This window comes from Mytilus californianus, unplaced genomic scaffold (assembly GCF_021869535.1).
Source record: "Mytilus californianus isolate M0D057914Y unplaced genomic scaffold, xbMytCali1.0.p SCAF_2, whole genome shotgun sequence".
Classification (NCBI taxonomy): domain Eukaryota; kingdom Metazoa; phylum Mollusca; class Bivalvia; order Mytilida; family Mytilidae; genus Mytilus; species Mytilus californianus.
Window position 1 is genome coordinate 42,731,469 of NW_026262668.1, and position 22,937 is coordinate 42,754,405.

The 22,937-nt window shown below is 32.8% G+C and overlaps 1 protein-coding gene across 6 annotated transcripts in view; it reads left to right on the forward strand.

Moving 5' to 3' along the window:
* LOC127729861 (uncharacterized protein DDB_G0280205-like) overlaps window positions 1-22,566 on the forward strand; it is a 192,072-nt gene extending 169,506 nt beyond the window's left edge. Inside the window, exons 6-7 of one of the 6 annotated variants that reach the window (XR_007994870.1) lie at window positions 227-2,673; window positions 3,201-6,410. Coding sequence is in view for 4 of the 6 variants with exons in the window: in XM_052237774.1 (XP_052093734.1) it covers window positions 17,675-17,811 (137 nt within the window). In the remaining 2 variants the exon portion in view is untranslated. Of the gene's footprint in view, window positions 1-226; window positions 6,411-10,830; window positions 11,484-17,674; window positions 17,947-22,300 lie in introns of those variants that run through there. The other 5 variants (XM_052237774.1, XR_007994871.1, XM_052237784.1 and 2 more) reach the window with 5 other exon arrangements.
* The last annotated feature ends 371 nt before the right edge of the window (window positions 22,567-22,937 follow it).

Sequence of the window (22,937 nt, forward strand, 5' to 3'; positions counted from 1 at the left end):
GCGACACAGGCTCTTTGGATTCTCTAGTTTGTTTTTTCTCTTTTGGACTGGTTGTTTTATCATTGACATTTATTTAATTCAGGTTGTATTTAATTGTATACCTTTTTTGTAATCTGGTAAAAATGTGTATAGTATTTCTCTACCACCCAAATTACAATGCAAATACCTTTTTAAATATTTGGCATCACATAAAAATTTAAAAGTTATAACTTTTATTGTTTTACAGATTTTTGTGATGCCAATAGCCACCATGCCAAATCAAAAGCCAGGGCAGCAATGACAAGCAGTATTACCTCTATTACATGGCATGCTAGACAGAAAATTAAACAAGCCTCAAAATTCAAATGGAAATAACTTAAATTTTGGCAATTTCTGTTTGCTTTCACATTTTTTATTCAAGCATCATTGCAGTGAAAAACTTGTAAGGCAGTTAAAATTAAACATGTTTTTTGAATCTTATATAAAGCTTTAATGTCAGCAGTAAGATGTTTTTTTAAGGAATCGTTTTATTTTGCACAAGTGCAACCCCCTCCTTTTTATGTCTCAAGAGTTGTCTTCTTTAGTTTTTTTAAGAGTTGTCTTTCTTTGACTGATCTTCTCGCTGGTACCTAACGGCTTAATAGTTGCAAAGTGAAATTTAATAACGGATACTTTTTACAAGCAGAAAATTAAAAAATGTATTCAAATAAATATGTGTTTTTTTTTAGGATTCTTAAACTACAGATAAGCAAACAAATGCTGTACAATTATATAAAACACCTATCTGAAAAGGTTCATAAATCTTATTAAAGTTGATGGATGAAGAGATGTTTTTGTTACCTGTTTAATATACATTTTGGTTTTGTAAATAAAAGATGAATATATTTGTAAGGAGAGCTGTATTGATGATTGTTTATATGTTTTTAGTAAAGTCACGGGATTTTGCCTGTATTATTTTCTTGTTGTTTAGAACATGCTATATACCAAAATGTTTATACCATTGTTAATACCATAAGCAAGTAATGCTTTGCGCTTTTCTTTGTTGGTGTTTTATGGTGAAGTGTCCTACAACCAGATGATTTTTCATGAAGAAATAATAAAATCAAAATGTTTCCTACTTCACAGTTTTTATACGACCGCAAAAAAATTTTGTGGTCGTATATTGGTATGACGTTGGCGTCGTCGTCGTCGTCGTCGTCGTCGTCGTCGTCGTCCGGCGTCGTCGTCGTCCGGCGTCGTCGTCCGAATACATATTGGTTTTCGCACTCTAACTTTAGTTTAAGTGAACGGATCTTTTTGAAATTTGACCATAAGGTTAAATACCACAAAAGGAAGGTTGGGATTGATTTTGGGGGTTATGGTACCAACAGTTAAGGAATTAGGGGCCAAAAAGGGGCCAAAAATGAGCATTTTCTAGTTTCCAGACAATAACTGTGGAACGGTGTATGGATCTCTCTGAAATTATACTACAAGTTTCCATACCACAAAGGGATGGTTAGGATTTGCTTTGGGGGGTTATGGCTCAAACCGTTTAGGAATTAGGGGCAAAAAAGGGGGGAAAACAAGGTTGTCCTGGTTAATGGACAAATACTTTAGTACAAAACATAATTTAAAGCAGTGTAAGGGAGATAAATCAAATACATCATTGAAATTATCTCCCTTACACTGCTTTTAAATTATGTATAAAGTAATGGTTAATGAACAATAAAGATAATCTAAAACAGTGTAAGGGAGGTAATCCAAATACAACGTTTTGGTTACTTCCCTTACACTGCTTTTAAATTATGTTTAAAGAAATGCATATTTATAAAGGAAGACCAGTAAAAATATCTGCAAATGTTTTCATCTTTTTTTTTTTACAAAAAAATCCATATGAAAGATTTGACACTATATTTTTATTAATTCTATTATAAAATAGATTAAGTTAGCACTATGGTAAATTTAAATGGGTAATTATGGTTGCCAACTCCATTGGAAATTTGAATTGAGATTATGACCATATCTTGAGGGAAAGAATTTTTTTGGGAGAAAAAGGGGGGGGGGATAAAAAGAAATTGTGGGGGGCCAATTTTTTCTCATTTCAGATTTCAGAAATTAAAAAGAATTATTCTTCAAATATTATTTTTTTTTCAAATTTCAAATATTGAAAAATTTCAAGAAGTAATCTTTAATTGCACAGTATGGCGCATTAGATTTGTAAAATCTTTGATCACATTTATTTATTTGTTATGCCGAATCTAACAGTGTATTTAGATTTTTAATTTTGGGTCCAGTTTTCAAATTGGTCTACATTAATGTCCAAAGGGTCCAAAATTAAACTTTGTTTGATTTTAGCAAAAATTGAATATATGAGGTTCTTTGATATGCTGAATCTAAACATGTATTTAGATTTTTGATTTTTGGCCCAGTTTTCAAGTTGGTCCAAATTGGGGTCCAAAATTAAACTTTGTTTGATTTCAACAAAAATTGAATATATGGGGTTCTTTGATATGCTGAATCTAACCATGTATTTAGATTTTTTATTTGTGGACCCTGTTATCTAATTGGTTCATATTGAGGTCAAAAGGGTCCAAAATTAAACTTTGTTTGATTTCATCTAAAATTGAATTATTGGGGTTCTTTGATATTCCAAATCTAACCGTGTATTTAGGTTTTTAATTTTGGGTCCTGTTTTTTAAATTGGTCTACATTGAGGTCCAAAGGGTCCAAATTAAACTTAGTTTGATTTTAACAAAAATTGAATTCTTGCCGTTCTTTGATTTGCTGAATCTAAACATGTGATTAGATTTTTGATTATGGGCCCAGTTTTCAAGTTGGTCCAAGATAGGGTCCAGTATTTAAACTTTGTTTGATTTCAACAAAAAAAAATTGAATATATGGGGTTCTTTGATATGCTGAATCTAAACATGTATTTAGATTTTTGATTATGGGCCCAGTTTTCAAGTTGGTCCAAATTGGGGTTCAAAATTAAACTTTGTTTGATTTCAACAAAAATTGAATATATGAGGTTCTTTGATATTCTGAATCTAACCATGTATTTAGATTTTTTATTTGTAGGCCCCGCTATCAAATTGGTTCATATTGAGGTCAAAAGGGTCCAAAATTAAACTTTGTTTGATTTCATCGAAAATTGAATTATTGGGGTTCTTTGATATGCCAAATCTAACCGTGTTTTTAGATTTTTAATTTGGGTCCCGTTTTTTAAATTGGTCTTCATTGAGGTCCAAAGGGTCCAAAATTAAACTTAGTTTGATTTTAACAAAAATTGAATTCTTGGGGTTCTTTGATATGCTGAATCTAAACATGTGTTTAGATTTTTGATTATGGGCCCAGTTTTCAAGTTGGTCCAAGTCGGGGTCCAAAATTATACTTTTTTTGATTTCAACAAAAATTGAATATATGGGGTTCTTTAATATGCTGAATCTAACCATGAATTTAGATTTTTTATTTGTGGGCCCCGCTATCAAATTGGTTCATATTGAGGTCAAAAGGGTCCAAAATTAAACTTTGTTTGATTTCATCAAAAATTGAATTATTGGGGTTCTTTGATATTCCAAATCTAACCGTGTATTTAGGTTTTTAATTTTGGGTCCTGTTTTTTAAATTGGTCTACATTAAGGTCCAAAGGGTCCAAAATTAAACTTAGTTTGATTTTAGCAAAAATTGAATTCTTGGGGTTCTTTGATATGCTGAATCTAAACATGTGTTTAGATTTTTGATTATGGGCCCAGTTTTCAAGTTTGTCCAAGTTGGGGTCCAAAATTAAACTTTGTTTGATTTTAACAAAAATTGAATATATGGGGTTCTTTGATATGCTGAATCTAACCATGTATTTTGATTTTGGACATTGGACCATAATAGGTAAATTAAAAAAATTCAAGTTCTTAGACCACATTCTTTCTGTGTCAGAAACCTATGCTGTGTCAAATATTTAATAACAATCCAAATTCAGAGCTGTATCAAGCTTGAATGTTGTGTCCATACTTGCCCCAACTGTTCAGGGTTCGACCTCTGCGGTCGTATCAAGCTGCGCCCCAGCGAAGCATTTTATTAAACATTTTATATCAATCATTGTGGTTGACAAAATGGGTATCCTTTCTATTCCTTGTACTTGTTACAATGTTACAAATAAACTGTTTGTACAGGTGACATATATCTCTATGTCAATATATTATGATGTATGTACAGTTATAACTTTGAGATATTTACATGAGTAACAGATAGGTGTCACTAGTGAGTCAGGAACTGTTTACCCTACTTCACATTTGAGTTTACCCAAAGTTTTAGGAAGATATTGTCCAGTTTTAGTTTTCTATGTAATTTTGTGTTAACTCTATATTGTTTATCCTTTTGTCTTTTTATCTTTTGGTCATGGATATGTCTTTCATTCTTGACATATAACTTTTAATGAAGATTAAACTAGAAAAGCAGGTCCTGCGCATTGAATTATGATCATGTTTATATTATGGTGTCTATGTTTGCTTTCATGTATGGAAAATTTTTTGAACCATATTATTATTTATCAAATTCATGCAAGGATGAACTGGGGTACTATTTGTTAAGTTGTCAAGTTGAACAAATAAGTTCTCCCAAATGATGGAAATCTTCGTTATTAGTCCCCTACCAACGAAGTCCAAGGGGACTTTAGGTTTGCACTCCGTCCGTCCGTCTGTCTGTCTGTCTATCTGTCTATCTGTCTGTCCATCCGTCAGTCCAGCAAATCTGTTTTCCACACTTTTTTTCTTCATGCTTGAAGATATTGATTTGATATTTGGTGTATTGTTTTTATCATAACAAGTAACAGATCAAGTTTGAATATTGTTCCGGTCTGATGATGCACTTTTTTCGTCATGCTTGAAGATATTGATTTAAAAATTGGTATATAGTTTTATCATGACAAGTTACAGATCAAGCTCGAATTTTGTTCCAGTCTGATGATTTTGTGCAGAGTTATGGTCCTTGGACTTAGAAAATTCACTTAAATAATCAGTTTTCAACACTTTTTTTTTCGTCATGCTTGAAGATATTGACTTGATATTTGTTATATAGTTTACACCATTACGAGTTATAGATCAAGTTAGAATTTTGTTCCAATGCAATGATTTTTTAACTGGTAGGGTACTATGTATTGCCATGCAATACTCACAGAATGCTTGTTTTATTTGTTCTGTTTTTATAGTCTCTAAAGGTAAAACAAAGTATTTTTGAATTATTATAAAATTTCCTTATAAAACTGCTCTATCTTATGAAGCAGACTTGTTTCTTTAAGGACAAACTAAGGTCACTATAAAACACAAAATTTGTAAGGTATATTGCATAGGCAAGTAACACCAGGATAACATAAACTCTCAAGCTGGTTTTGGACATTATTTATTTGATTTTACGATACTGTTGTGCTACCTAGATAAATAAAACATTTGTGACTTATTATATCCCCCTAATACTCTGCTTAAGACTAGGGGAATATTAGACTTGGAGAGGGCTTGAATTATTTAAGTTAGAATTATTTTCATAAGTACATTTGTATTTAGTGTAAAATACTTAGAGATAATAATTCTTTTGTAATTCCTGTCATGCCAGTCAATTTTTTTTCCTTAAGTATAATATTTATCTGCAGGAAGTATATATGTATATTCTGATAGCAAAACAGAAATTAAACAGAAACATTACACTGTTTGACGTAAAAAGTTACTGTCTCACAATTTTTTAGTGCTATTCCAGAATAATTATATTTGAAAGTACAGTAATTTGATATGGAAAAATGTCATAACAAAGATTTTTAACAATGTTCAAACCTATGATTACGTTGGATAAAAACCGCAATTTTTATAAGTGTGCAAGCAAAACAAATTTCTTGGTAGAGGGGTATAAATACAGCACAAACAAAATTATCAAAAGACCAAAAAAAGTGAAAAAGTATATTTTAACAAAACGCATTTGACTAGCAGGTCGAACAACGGATGTTCTTAAACCCTGCAGACTGCCATTGGCGATTGGCAAATAAACGGATCACCAGATGTAACAAAATGGATCTTAACTATTAATTTAATACCAAACAGAAAACAATAAACTTGCGGAAAAGATGGTATACCACAAACAAAAGGTGCAAAAATTAGTACACCAAATTCGGATTTCGACAATTAATACTGGTTCTCTGTAACAATTTAAACTCTTATATAGGGAGTGTGGCACGCATGGTCATGGATTTTCTTCAAACTTCACACACTAACTAGTCTTGATGAAACAAACAAAAAATGGCAAAATTTTGTTTGCTAAGCATATCGGTTGCCATAGCAACCGATGACCAGTTTTACCTCTTCTGAATATCTATGATTTTAAGCTGAAAAAGGCTATTTTCAACATAATTGTTCATAATAAATAATTAAGAGAATGAATATTGTTTTATGATTTTATTAAATATATGCATTTTATTAATGTAATTTAATAACTGATATTTTCATATTCCATTTCGATCATAATCACATATACCCCCCTATTTATGTGGTTTGCATTAGGTAAAAAATACCCTTTTGAGGTCATTTTTGAATGCTCACCATAGTTGTTTGCGGACACCTGAGTTTAAGTCAACCATGAATTCACAAATATCATAGTCTTATCTTATCAATGATGCGAAAAAGTAATGGGGAAGTATGTCTCAATATTTTGTTACCATGGATACAAAATGCTTAGTTTTCATTTTTTCAGAAATTTTTTTTTTTTGAAAATTTTGAAAAAAAATGTTTAAAACCTAATTCTGCAGTCAGAAAAAAATAAATAAATATACAATATGTAGAAATTATTGTAATCATCAAAATTTTAAACATATTTATATATAACGGTATGATAGTTTTAACTGTGTTGCTATGGAAACAATTTCATTTCGATACACAAGTTTAAAACAATTTTGAAAAAAGTTTCAGTTAGTTTCTTAAATGTGCACAAAAGTAGGAAAACTAAAACACTTATTAAGTTTCAATGTATACACACACATGTATATATAAATGATTTTGCTGGTATAGTATTTCGATAATGGTGTTACCACTTGAAGGAAACAAACACAATTTCTCTATTCTGGATAAAAGTGCTGATTATAAAGAAATTTCAGTCTGTTTTCATGATCATGAAAAATATACAAGAAAAACAATTACTCAACCTAGAAAAAAACAAATAAAATCATTTAAAAATTTACATATTCAATTGTACAATATTTGCCATTGAATGTGTTGCCATGGAAACAAGTAGTTCATTTGCAAAAATACGGATAAGTACTAATTTTTACAAATGCGTTTTAATGAACTTCGATACATATAACAATGAATGTATACAGTTTTGCTTACATAAGCAGGTTTTCTTGTATTTGAGAAATATTAATAATATTCCAGGCATTATTAGTGATAGTGTTGCCATAGAAACAACAAATTACATGTATATGCATAAACTTGGAAAACGCTTGAAAATAGACTAAATCTCTCATACAAAAACTCTCTTCTGTAAGTTTTCAATTTAATGCAGTGTCAAAGAATGATGGCTTTTACAAGTCAGTCCATCAACTAGTATTCAAATGCTGTAGTGAAGATTAAAGATCAAAGTGCCACTTGGTGTTGACAGTTTGGAATTTTAGCTACTAGCTACTAGCTCCTAACTATTTATACATAATATTAAGAAGATACAATCAGAACATTGACAGTTCAAGAAAGGCCAAGCTTAAAATTGTTTGTGTGAGGCACAGAAATAAATACAAATGAAAATAATCAATATCGTTAAGGGGGGGGGGGGGGGGGGGGGGGGGGGGGGCGGGGGGTAAGATTTTGTAAAAATAAAACGATCGATTAGTTATGGTTTGCTTTGTGTCCAGTGTCAAATATCTCATGCATATTTCAGAAGAGAACAAATCAATAAATTTAACAGGAACATTGTTGCTCCAGTGCTAGTCTACTGACCAAAAATTAATTAAAGGCAATTATTTGACACACTTCAACACAATACAAAATAGAACAAAAAGAGTCAGACGTTGGTCCTCTAAGTAAATGATAATTGACCATCTAACCTTTCTTTCTATAAAGGAAAAAATACCTATATTATGAGCTGTTTATTTTTTTCTCATTCATTATTAAACTCAATGTTGAAATGACAAAGCATGTATAGCTATACGTTTTGAATATTATTGTATTATTGGATGATGAGTATCTACATGGAGATCATTTTTTAGGTGAAGTTGAAAAAATAGACAATTTCAAAAAGGTCCGGCAATATGGGTAGGCTGGGATGAAGGCGGACAATTTGAAATATCACTGAAAATCGGGATCAATTGGACAAGGACAGAAATTTCAATAGGTCAACTTGGGTGCCCCTAAAAGAATTAACACAAGGGTTCTTTAGCAAACAAAGGGCGTAACCAACAAGGGCGGGTACTGTCGGCCGTTGACCCGATGGTCCCTGCTATCCATCCGACACATTTTTTGTGTGCCGTTCTGGCCGGGGAGGATCTGTCAGATGGTGGCTGCGGGTCTTAAAACGAGCAGTGGGGGGAAATATACCATCTGGACAATTTTCATATAAGGGGTCGCACTGACTGCCTAAAGTGATGGCCCGCTACATTTATGCTTCAGTGATTCCATATGTAATCAACCAAATATTTCAAATAAATAAGGAGGGGACGGGCCCTCAGGGCCCCTAGATCCGCCTATGGTAGCACTATCTTAACATTAGTATTAGGCATTGGATTATTGAAATTTGAGAAAATAACAATTATCTTTATGGATTTTTAGCAGCAAATTAAAAAATATTGACCATAAATTATGATAACTCTTTACCGTGAAAGGGTAACTTTAAAAGAATTATATACATGTACATATAATTTGATTTTCACTGAACATGCTGAAAGCCCATTACAGAAAGATGTTTCTCAAAATTAAAATATTGTCTTTCTTTTAACAAAAAAAAATTAGATTTTACTTTGAAACAGGACTCAATGTTTATAACATATATACATGTGACTTTTTGTCCTTGACTTTTTGTCTGTGACTTTCTGTCCAATATTCTGACCGTTATCATGACCAGGAAAAATTACTTTATACCTATTTATATGTAATATGCTTTGCATCAAATTTATAGAAACACTTAGATTGAACCATTAATTTTATCAAATAAGAAAATATAAAATGCTATTCAAACATATTAGCAAACGATAAATGTATTGACTTTCGAGAACATTTGGCATACCTCAAGTTAAGTCATTGAATATGTTTACTTATATTTTATTAGAATATTTTAAACTACCAAGATATCGTGCATTCAGGGGCTCGGGCATACCTCAAGTAGTCCGCGAAATGTTTATTTTTTTTATGAAAATATTTAAAACTACCAGGATATCCTACACAAGGCTCGGGCATGCCTTAAGTTGTGCGTGGAAATAATTATTTACTATTATGAAAATATTAAAAAACAATTATATTGGATTAATCAACTTACATGTATTTTTGGCCTACTTCACACCTTTTGTGTGTTACTTTATATTTGTGATCAAACATGTCAAATTATAACCGGTAATATACAACATAATTTACAACACAGTAAAATACAATATACTTCTCATTACCATAAAAAGTTTAAATAACCTTGTGCCCGTCACAGTACCCTAAACTGTTTTTCCAAGTTTTTTTTATTATTTGATAAAGACTTTACCATTCAATCTTAATGGTTTTTTTATATAAATTTTAAGCAAATCCTATAAGATATAAACAAGTATTAGGTAGTACAACGATCAGGACACCGTCAACGTTGGTCAGGTCAAGTTTTTTTTTACCCAAAAACATATATTTCCCCCCTGTTTTTTAATGATATAAAATAACACAGAAATTTTCATCGGTTAGGTCATTGCTGTTGTTGGTCAGGTCATTGTTAACGTTAGAAGGGTCACGTTTTTCGGAATTTTTCAGAATTTTTTAATATTTTTTTCTATATTTTTTCATATAGTTATATATTAAATGATCAAATTTTATTATATTTCAAATTTAACACAAGTCCTTTAAGAAATAAAAAGTAATGAGCATTTTCATTTGGTCCTGTCATTCACGGTCAGCGTTGGTCAGGTCACGTTTTATGAAGATTTAAAAGTTTTCTATATTTTTTCTTATATTTATGTATTAAATGGACTAAATTTATAGCAATTCAAATTTGACAAAATTTTTTTAGAAATAAAAAAGTTATTAGCATTTTCGTTTTGGTCCAGTCATTAGTGTAAAAGGGAGATAATTCGTATTGTGAGGAATACTGCACAATGACCATTTTTTAGAAATTAATTTCAAATGTGTCTAGGTAGATTCCCCATAACTTTTTTTAATTTTTGATAAAAACAAGGCTGAAATTAATTGTTTTTGTGCTTCTTTTTAATAGATGTAGCCGCATAATTTCACAACACTACACCAAATATTGTATTTTTCTCAAAATTCCCAACTTTCTCCGCTGTTACCATGGTAACCAACCAATACATATATCGGTTGGCATTATTTTTCTGACTAGGCTAATAGGATATACATATCAGCCAATTTTCAGAAAGATCGGTGACTATGTGTGCCGAAAAAGTTTTAAGTGGTTACAGAGAATGAGTATTAATGTCTCATCAGTGATGTTAGGAATCAAAATGAATCTGGGTCCGTTTGCCCTGATTCACGTTCTCCCTTGTACCTGATCGCCCTAATACCTGTTCGCCCAGGGTCCATTCGCCCTGATTTTTATTGTCCCACCCAAAAAGCAAGACATAGGTATGCTGTTTCCGGCAACGGTGGCGGCGGCGTCAACAATGTATTAGTTTGTGATTAGGTCTAGTCCATGGTGAACCACTAGTGGTAGGTCAATGATATTTGGTATGCAGTTGTATTAGCATTGGCACATCTCATTACCATGGAGATTATTTGGCCCCGCCCCCTCAGTCAAGGTCTATTGACTTTGAAACTTTGCTTAGTTTACATGTATTAGTTTGTGATTAGGTCTAGTTCATGGTGAACCACTAGTGGTAGGTCAATGATATTTGGTATGCAGTTGTATTAGCATTGGCACATCTCATGACCATGGAGATTATTTGGCCCCACCCCCTCAGTCAAGGTCTATTGACTTTGAAACTTTGCTTTGTTTACATGTATTAGTTTGTTATTAGGTCAGTTTATGGGGAACCACTATTGGTAAGTCAATGATATTTGGTATGCAGTTGTATAAGCATTGGCACATCTCATTTCCATGGAGATTATTTGGCCCCGCCCCCTCATTCATGGTCTATTGACTTTGAAACTTTTGCTTCGTTTTCATGTATTAGTTTGTGATTAGGTCAGTTCAAGGGGAACCGTTAGTGGTAGGTCAATGATAATTGGTATGCAGTTGTATAAGCATTAGCACATCTCATTTCCATGGAGAATATTTGGTCCCGCCCCCTCAGTCATGGTCTATTGACTTTGAAACTTTTGCTTAGTTTACATGTATTAGTTTGTGATTAGATCAGTTTAAGATGAAACGCTAATAACTTAAGTCAATGATATCTGGTATGCAAAAGTATTTGCATTTGCAAGTCTCGTTTCCATGGATTATATAGCCCCACCTCCTCATTATGGTTCATTGATTTTGAAACTTTTACATAGTTTACAAGTCAATGTTTGTATTTAGGTTTGTTGAAAGGGAACGACTTATGATAAGTCTATGGTATTTGGTATGAAGTTGTATTACCATTGGCACATCTCATTTCCATGGAGATTGTTTTGCCATGTACCTCCAGTCATGGTTCATTGACTTTGAATATTTGCATAACTTACATGTTAAAGTATTGCTATTTTAATTTCAACATTTGCATTATCAAAAGTACAAAAAGGCGAGACATATCTCTGTGTTAACAGTTTATTTTTTTTTTATTGTTGTCTAGTTGCATAATGTTTATTATTTGAACAGAGTATGTTAAAGTTTGTTGAAAAATTCGCCGAATATTTGTATTTTGCTGCAACCAAATACATAATTATTTTTTTTTGATTTCCATAGTAGAATACTGGAATACAATGTATTTATCTTTATTGATATTTGTTAATAATTTTAATAATTCTAGGCAGTCAATTTATGCAGTATAATAATAAATGAACTTATAAATCCTTTTCATGTTTTACAATTCGTACATCATTGTTTTTACTCATTCCAAGCTGACTAGTTTATCAAAACAAAATGTTGTTTTTATTATTAATCCACTAAAGACAAGTGTTACAACAATCAATGAGAATTATTATTATGAACAATTGATGCTCCAAAACAAGCCATCAACTTTTAAATATTTTCATGTTTTCATGAATTTCGAGAAGTTATACCATATAAATATCTGAATAAGTTTATTAAAGTTTAATATCCTTAATATTAATATTTTTTAATAAAAGTAGGGAGAACGGACTCTATGGGCGAACGAACTCAGGGCGAACGGACCCAGGGCGAACATGTAATCAGGGCGAACGGACCCGATACCAATCAAAACGGTATTTGGAAGGCCAAATAATTTACCTCAATTTAGGTTTTGAAGAGTCGAAATAGGATGAACGGATCATATAAACCCGAAGGAAAATATAATACAAGCCCAAACGAAAAAATATAAACAAGTCTAACTTGAAAACAACGTTCAAACCTATGATTGCGTTGGATAAAACCGCAATTTTTGTCGAGCCTGCGACTTTTGTCGCAGAAAGCTCGACATAGGGATAGCGATCCGGCGGCGGCGGCGGCGGCTACGGCGGCGGCGGCGGCTACGGCGGCGGCGGCGGCGGCGTTAGCTAACTTCTTAAAAGCTTTATATTTTAGAAGATGGAAGACCTGGATGCTTCATACTTTGTATATGGATGCCTCATGTTACGAAGTTTCTGTCAGTCACATGTCCAATGTCCTTGACCTCATTTTCATGGTTCAGTGACTACTTGAAAAAAAAGTTCAGATTTTTTGTAATGTTAAATTCTCTCTTATTATAAGTAATAGGATAACTATATTTGGTATGTGCGTACCTTGCAAGGTCCTCATGCCCGTCAGACAGTTTTCACTTGACCTCGACCTCATTTCATGGATCAGTGAACAAGGTTAAGTTTTGGTGGTCAAGTCCATATCTCAGATACTATAAGCAATAGGTCTAGTATATTCGGTGTATGGAAGGACTCTAAGGTGTACATGTCCAACTGGCAGGTGTCATCTGACCTTGACCTCATTTTCATGGTTCAATGGTTATAGTTAAGTTTTTGTGTTTTGGTCTTTTTTTCTTATACTGTATGCAATAGGTCTACTATATTTGGTGTATGGAATGATTGTAAGGTGTACATGTCTAGCTGGCAGGTGTCATCTGACCTTGACCTCATTTTCATGGTTCAGTGGTCAAAGTTAAGTTTTTGAGTTTTGGTCTTTCTTTCTAATACTGCATGCAATAGGTCAGCTATATTTGGTGTATGGAATGATTGTAAGGTGTACATGTCTAGCTGGCAGGTGTCATCTTACCTTGACCTCATTTTCATGGTTCAGTGGTCAAAGTTAAGTTTTTGAGTTTTGGTCTTTTTTTCTAATACTATATGCAATAGTTCAACTATATTTGGTGTATGGAAATATTTTATGATCTATATGTCAGTCACGCAGGTTTTATTTGACCTTGACCTCATTTTCAAGGTTCATTGCTCAGTGTTAAGTTTTTGTGTTTTCGTCTGTTTTTCTTAAACTATAAGCAATAGGTCAACTATATTTGTTGTGTGGAAGAATTGTTAGCTGTACATGCCTGCCTAGCATGGTTCATCTGACCTTGACCTCATTTTCATGGTTCATTGGTCAATGTTTAGTTTACTTGGTTAATGTTAAGTTTATGTGACAGTTGTAATAAAGCTTTATATTTAGGACTATCAACATAATATCAATGATTAGTAAAGAAGGCGAGACATTTCAGCGTGTGCACTCTTGTTATACGTGGGCATGCAAAACAAATTTCTTGCGCAGACGCCTTAACCCCTCCTCTAACTATAGCTGATAAACATTAGCTTTCGTTTCGGGAGGTGTTACCTTCTCGTAGGAATTAAACAAGGACGTCTAAACGCAATAAAAAGTATTTTAAGTGTACAGGAATGATCATCTACTCATCTCTTCAGTATAATTACAAGATGCTATTCTATTTTTAGAAGCATACAGTCACTGTAAATATATATGTATGCCTACTGTAACATCGGATTTCTTATGATTAAGAAATACCAGGCGTTGGAATATTTATAAAGTGCCTAGAAAATCAATCTAACAATGTAAGAGTAGGTATGATTCTTTACTTCCTCAGATCTACTCTAAGTAACATTGTTAGGTTGATTTTCTAGGCACTTTATAAATATTCCAACGCCTGGTATTTCTTAATCATAAGAAATCCGATGGACAATGTATATTTTACAGTTGTCACTACACATAGGCAGACATATATAAATATATATTTCGACTCTTCCAAAATTCAAGAGTCTATCCTAAATTGAGGTAAATTATATGGCCTTCCAAATACCGTTTCGATCCCTAACATCACTGAAGAGACATTAATTGTCGAAATCCGGATATGGTGTACTAATTTTTGCACCTTTTATTTGCGGTATACCATCTTTTCTGCAAGTTTATTGTTTTCTGTTTGGTATTAAATTAATAATTTTAAAAGATTCATTTTGTAACATCTTGTGATCCGTTTATTTGGCAATCGCCAATGGCAGTCAGCAGGGTTTAAGAACATCTGTTGTTCGACCTGTTAGTCAAATGCGTTTTGTTAAAATATACTTTTTCACTTTTTTGGTCTTTTGGAAAATGTTGTTTGTGCTGTATTTAGACCCCTCTATCAAGAAATTTGTTTTGCATGCACAATTATAAAAATTGCGGTTTTTATCCAACGCAATCATAGGTTTGAACGTTGTTTTCAATTTAGACTTGTTTATATTTTTTCGTTTGGGCTTGTATTATATTTTCCTTCGGGTTTATGTGATCCGTTCATCCTATTTCTAATATTTCGACTCTTCAAAATTCAAGAGTCTATCCTAAATTGAGGTAAATTATATGGCCTTCCAAATACCGTTTCGATCCCTAACATTACTGAAGACTAGAGACATTAATTGTCGAAATCCGGATATGGTGTACTAATTTTTGCACCTTTTGTTTGCGGTATACCATCTTTTCTGCAAGTTTATTGTTTTCTGTTTGGTATTAAATTAATAATTTTAAAAGATTCATTTTGTAACATCTTGTGATCCGTTTATTTGGCAATCGCCAATGGCAGTCAGCAGGGTTTAAGAACATCTGTTGTTCGACCTGTTAGTCAAATGCGTTTTGTTAAAATATACTTTTTCACTTTTTTTGGTCTTTTGGAAAATGTTGTTTGTGCTGTATTTAGACCCCTCTATCAAGAAATTTGTTTTGCATGCACAAGTATAAAAATTGCGGTTTTTATCCAACGCAATCATAGGTTTGAACGTTGTTTTCAATTTAGACTTGTTTATATTTTTTCGTTTGGGCTTGTATTATATTTTCCTTCGGGTTTATATGATCCGTTCATCCTATTTCTAATATTTCGACTCTTCAAAATTCAAGAGTCTATCCTAAATTGAGGTAAATTATATGGCCTTCCAAATACCGTTTCGATCCCTAACATCACTGAAGAGACATTAATTGTCGAAATCCGGATATGGTGTACTAATTTTTGCACCTTTTGTTTGCGGTATACCATCTTTTCTGCAAGTTTATTGTTTTCTGTTTGGTATTAAATTAATAATTTTAAAAGATTCATTTTGTAACATCTTGTGATCCGTTTATTTGGCAATCGCCAATGGCAGTCAGCAGGGTTTAAGAACATCTGTTGTTCGACCTGTTAGTCAAATGCGTTTTGTTAAAATATACTTTTTCACTTTTTTGGTCTTTTGGAAAATGTTGTTTGTGCTGTATTTAGACCCCTCTATCAAGAAATTTGTTTTGCATGCACAGGTATAAAAATTGCTGTTTTTATCCAACGCAATCATAGGTTTGAACGTTGTTTTCAATTTAGACTTGTTTATATTTTTTCGTTTGGGCTTGTATTATATTTTCCTTCGGGTTTATATGATCCGTTCATCCTATTTCTAATATTTCGACTCTTCAAAATTCAAGAGTCTATCCTAAATTGAGGTAAATTATATGGCCTTCCAAATACCGTTTCGATCCATAACATCACTGAAGAGACATTAATTATCGAAATCCGGATATGGTGTACTAATTTGCAAGACCACAAATGTTGTGTATCTCCTACAGTGTAAATGTGGTAAACAGTATGTTGGCGAGTCAGAACAGCCGTTTCACAAACGAATGAACGGTCATCGTAGCGACTACCAATGCAAGCCAGACCTCCCTCTCAGTCGACATTTGAGATCCCCTGGCCACACTAAGGCAGATCTCAATCGACTGACCATTACAATCATTGACCACAACTCTGCTTGGTCTAGGGAGGATAGACTCACTCGGGAAAGATTTTGGATAAGAAAATTAACAACTTTGGCACCAAATGGGATAAATGAAAAGATGTAGTTCGACTCCATGCAGTGCTTCACATTTGGGTTATATTACTTATTATTACAGTCTCTGTTTCTTTTTCTTTACCTTACTCATCTCTAAAATAAATCTGTTGAATATACCAATTTAAATTGCTTAATTTTTTGAGGGATGTAAAAGTACCAAGCCACGTTCAACTAGTTAACCTTAGTCAAAATTTATTATTATATTTTAACGGCCGTTTGTTTGCGATGTTTAAATACGCAGACTCAGTTGTAACTACTCTACCGTTGTCAAATTTGAAATATTTACAAATTTAGATCGTTCAGTGCTGTTTATTTGGAATTCTTATTGACGCAATCGTTCTTGTAACATCATAACTGTCGTCACCGTTAAAGCTTCAGCATTGTGCTAGTTCATATCGCACATTATTAGTTTTATTTAAAGCATATATTTGAACTCTCTGTTGTAATTAGTCATATAACCTATGTCGTGTTTAACACATATTTAGAATTGTGCAAGCGTCTTACCTGATGTTCGGTTTGACTTTTTTATTGTATAAATTTCAAGATTGTTATAGTTCAATCTAAGTAGACTGATATATGATTCATTCAACATCAAAATCATATTTACTGATGAAGGTTATCTGTTATCCGAAATATTTATAAATAATTACATTTATAGTTCCTTTTTTTGTTATTGGTGTTGTTGTGTACACTTTTTAGGCGTTTATATAATTTATTTATTGTGTACATGTATCGTTACTCGTAACGATCCAGCGCCCTCGTGGGAAAAATCGTTGACTATTATTCAGACGTTTTATTTTTATATATATATATATATATATTGGAAAATCATGGAAAATATTTGTTAAATTCTTTTGTAAACTCATCTACTGACCCAGATTACCAAGTTACTGAAATATTTTTTTTGTTTTAAATATTTGAAAGTAGAACGATTTTATAGTCAAAGGTCTATATCATAATATCGAGCATCTGTTTGGCAAAGTCTGCAGTATACAGTCTCTTTGTTTGTACCACATGGAAAATTTATCAGCATGACCTGTTTGCATACTAATCCAGATTTGAAAGCTCCAAATTTTCAAATTCTTAAGTTGGTAACTGCTTGTATGGATTTTAAAAAGAACTCATGACTATGTTTTCTATATTTCCAGTATTTTGTACATCAAATGGTCGCCACAGTAGACCAAAAGTCAGAAAGGCAGTCTGTGACTACATATGTATTGCAACATGGAGGGCAAAGCAAAAACTTCTAAAGAATTCAAAAACATATCACGAGAAGCAGTTTTGAGAACAATTTTACCTGGATACTCTGTCATCCCAAGTATTATTTTATAACATCATGTATTTTGGTGAATTTTCTTTAATCAGTAATTTAACCTTTACTTTTGCATTATAGACAATTGAAGTAAATTAAAAATAAATGTGGCAGAAAATGGCTGTTTTGCTAGATTTCTTGTATTTCATGCTCACTTTGTGATGACTATTGTCATCATTTTGTCTTTGTTGTCTATAATGGTTGATGGTTCATTATATTCAGAGACAAGTCTCTGTTTATAAACAAAAAGGAAGTTTCAAAATGTCATCTTTTCTAAACTTGACATGACTTTGAAATAATAATTTCTTTTGAGTATACCCTTTCAAACAGGCCGAAATTGATTTTTTAAATCATAATCTAAAACAAATAGTACAGTTAGTTATTCCCCATTACAGCAAGAACTTGTTTGCTTCAAACTTTGCCACAGTCACTCTTTAGCTGTTAGTTCTAAATCTCATGATTTTTACTTGAGCAACATAGCTAATTAATTTTCTATCCGTTATTTTCATGATTACAATTATAAATTTAGTTGTTCACATTCTTCTCTTTTTGGTCTTTATGATCGTCCTGAATATTCCTGAAATAATTGCCTATTGACGATTAGGTTTATGACCCCTTCTGTAGGCATGTGTATTACGAAATTTCAAAGTGCTATAATATCAAAACAGCAAAAATGCAAAATAAAAGTGACTTGTACATATACCAATGAGAAGAAAAGCAGATGGAAGCAAAATTAGTTATTGTTTCATTGCATTTAATAGAAAATATGTTGTGGGAAATAAAACCAAGATTTTTGCAGAAAATCCACAGACTTTATTACAGAAATTTTCGTTATAACAGTTTAAACATAGACTACTCAATTGTTTGTCTGTGATGTGCCAGCCTTTATTGTTTACTAAAAAGTCATAAAAAATCCTTTACAATCCAAAAAAAAAAACCCTCGTGCTCAGTCACTAAAGTCGAAAACACCCTAGAAGGTGTACTTGAATATGTCCATATTTATACTTTTTTAACCAATATCTTTATTCATGATTTTTTTTAGGGAAATCCTTGCTAGCACACCATGCAATAATCTTCTATCTATTAAGCACCGAATTGTCAAATATAACAGTACAAGGGGAAAGGCTGTGGAGTTTCTATAAAATTTGCAAATGTTTAGCATTAAAACAACAAAAGAGTACAATAGTCCTTAAGCAAACAACAATCATTGATATAGCAACTGGTCTTTGGTGGATAGCTGTTTCATCGGAAATCAGCGGTTCTCGAGCGTTGACATATACCGATGGTTTATCAACTTGTGGATTGGGTAATCGAACAACTAACCGATGTATAATGAATCCTGTGGTAATTCCTCGGGTGACACCAGATACCTGATCATCACCCGTATTTTGAAGGTGTCGGCATTGCTTCATCTTTTTTGTAAATCACATTTTCTAACTTTACTTTCAAGTTGTTCAATCTGATTATAAATTACAGATACTAAAAACAAATTTGGGCTGGGTGGCCGAGTGCTCTACGTAGTTCATCTACAGTTATCACTAGTCAACATTGAAGTAAGTTCGCAATTTAATCCGATCATGGAAAGGTGCGCTGACTGCGGTCTTAATCAGTCAGGATTCTACTTCGTCAAAATTATCTCCCCATTACGCCACCTGATTTTTGTCGAGTCTGCGACTTTTGTTGCAGAAAGCTCGACATAGGGATAGTGATCCGGCGGCGGCGGCGGCGGCGGCGGCGTTAGCTAACTTCTTAAAAGCTTTATATTTTAGAAGGTGGAAGACCTGGATGCTTCATACTTTGTATATGGATGCCTCATGTTACGAAGTTTCCGTCAGTCACATGTCCAATGTCCTTGACCTCATTTACATGGTTCAGTGACTACTTGAAAAAAAAGTTAACATTTTTTGTAATGTTAAATTCTCTCTTATTATAAGTAGTAGGATAACTATATTTGGTATGTGCGTACCTTGCAAGGTCCTCATGCCAGTCAGACAGTTTTCACTTGACCTCGACCTCATTTCATGGATCAGTGAACAAGGTTAAGTTTTGGTGGTCAAGTCCATATCTCGGATACTATAAGCAATAGGTCTAGTATATTCGGTGTATGGAAGGACTGTAAGGTGTACATGTCCAACTGGCAGGTGTCATCTGACCTTGACCTCATTTTCATGGTTCAGTGGTCAAAGTTAAGTTTTTGTGTTTTGGTCTGTTTTTCTTATACTGTATGCAATAAGTCAACTATATTTGGTGTATGGAAATATTTTATGATCTATATGTCAGTCACGCAGGTTTTATATGACCTTGACCTCATTTTCACGGTTCATTGCACAGTGTTAAGTTTTTGTGTTTTGGTCTGTTTTTCTTAAACTATAAGCAAATGGTCAACTATATTTGTTATATGGAAGAATTGTTAACTGTACATGTCTGCCTGGCATGGTTCATCTGACCTTGACCTCATTTTCATGGTTCATTTGTCAATGTTTAGTTTTCTTGGTTAATGTTAAGTTTATGTGACAGTTGTAATAAAGCTTTATATTTAGGACTATCAACATAATATCAATGATTAGTAAAGAAGGCGAGACATTTCAGCGTGTGCACTCTTGTTATAATCGTAAAAATGGAAGACATTGTAGTGATGAACCGCTGTCAATTTAGCTCTTGAAAACCGATAAATTTATCCACATAGTATCATTACGATCCTTATATGCCTGCAGCCGGTTGTACGAACGTGTCATTAGTCTAATGAGTCATTACGTCTTCATTAGCCTAATGCATCATAAAGGCTTAATGAAGACTTAATGAACCATTAGGCTAATGCCACGTTCGTACAACCGGCTGCTGTTGTATTTTTAAAGACAAATGTATCTATTAGCTAATGAGCATCATTTAATGTACTTTTATGCATTTGGTCAACTTAAAACTATTGGCTGATCGGTTGTCGGGAGAATTTTCGAAAGTTCAAAAATATTTAAAAAAATTCTAATTAAATATTTCGTGGAAGGGCAGACTAAAAATTTTCAGAGGTTGAACACTAATTACCCTAGATAACACACACAAAAAAGAAGTTTTTTTGAAGTTATGCATTTTTAAGATCCACTTGAGAAGTCTGTCGTCAAGTACTTTTAGTAAAAAATTGTTATTCGAACACACCTAATCTGTTGTTATGACTCATTAGAAAGGTATTTCACTTGACCCATAAATTTCATTTTTTAATACTGTAAATTTTTAATGTTATCATATCAACCTAGAGCCTACATATATAAAATTAATCGAATCTGAAGCGAGATGATGTATCAAATATTTTTCTTTAATACGTTTTCAAGACAGAATAGTCAACTCAAACACGCCTGAACATAAAAAGGTGTACTCGACTTTCTCTTCGATGAAATTATTGCCCATTTTGGATTTTTTTTCGGCGAATTTTATGCTTATGCACAAAAAAGATCCACATGTATTTGCACCTACCCAAATCGACTGTTTTGTGAAAATTTATCTATAATTTAAAAGTTTACAAATATCTCGAAGCTCCATACAATAATTTAAGTAAAAACACAAAATCCTAAATAAGGCACATTCATTTAACTTTTAAAGCCCATAGAAACAGATGTAAAGAATTCAAATTTAACAACTTGGCCTTTTTTACCTTCTCTAACAAAGAGTTCCATTTCCTATGTTTAATTTCAACTTGGTTTCCGCCTGTAATTGACTAGGATTGACAGTTTTCCTGTCGAAGGTCGGTGGTTGACTCCAGGTGACTTTCTCCTACAACAAAAACTGGTCGCCATTTAGAGGCGAATCAAGGATTTTTCTAAAGGGGTTGGCGTGTTTCCATAAAAGGGGAAATATATTTGGACCATTTGATGCTAAAAATGAAAAACTTTTCAACCACCATCATCAATCCGCCACTGCCATTATATACTGTATAGTCTAGTGTACTGAAAGGAATATTAAACACCAACAATTAATCCGTTTAGATGTAAATACTTTAAATGCTCTGAGCTTGAGAGATGAATTTAAAATGTAAATATATATAGACCAATGTGAATTGTGAACATTTGAACGATGATAACCAGTGAGTGTGTGTCTAACCATTGAATTACATTTCGTAATCCGAGTTGGAGTACAATTTATAGTTAAAGTTAGCCCACATGAATTAGGCACACTCAGTTACTGGATTTATAACATTTTGATTTTCAAATTCAATTCACTACGGACATTTCAACAATATTGTCGTCAAATCAGAGATTTTTTGGAAAGAAAAAAATATTTGCAATGCAGTTGCTTTAAGAAAATATCTTACCGCTGTGGCACAGAGTGTTTGCCTATCATATAATTGTCATGCACAAGATTAACATAAAAGAAACCCAATAATTTTCAGTTGCTATAAAAAATGTACATTTTTGACAGCAAGAAAGTAGTCAGAGTTTGTAGTTAGACGGTGATATATTTAATATTTTTGCAGATTTTTGTGAGTCCAATAGTCAACAAACCCATACAAGAGCTAAAGCCAGACGAGCTATGCACAATAGTATAACTTCTACAAGATGGCATGCTAACCACAGATTGAGATTACAATATCATGACTAGGAAATAATGTATGCTGTCGAGCAATAAATGATTATAGTCTTACAACACAATGATCTTATTCGTAGATCTGAAAGTACATCTTACAGGAAATATTTAACGATAATATAAAAGTGTATATTTATAATTTGTCATCACTCACTTGTTTGCCTTTTCGTTATTTTTCGGTTTTTGCCTTGGCGTTGTCATTGTGTCTTCGACCTATGATTTTGAATATCCCTTTGGTATCTTCCGCCTCTCTTTTACAGATCTACCTATTTAACCTGACAGTTAAGAAAGGGGGCCACGGACCCGAATCAATGAAACATATTAACATTAACGATGCGTATTTTACCACACCAGATTTGCATTTCGACAATTAAAGTCTGGTAGCTGAATGCATGTTCAAGGCCAAAATATTTGAAAAACCAAAACCTAATACAAACGTTGAAGAGCTGATAAAACCAAAAAGTAAAACTAAACCCGGACAAGAAATCAGATGTACCCATGAGTGAGATATATCCTTAATTTGAATT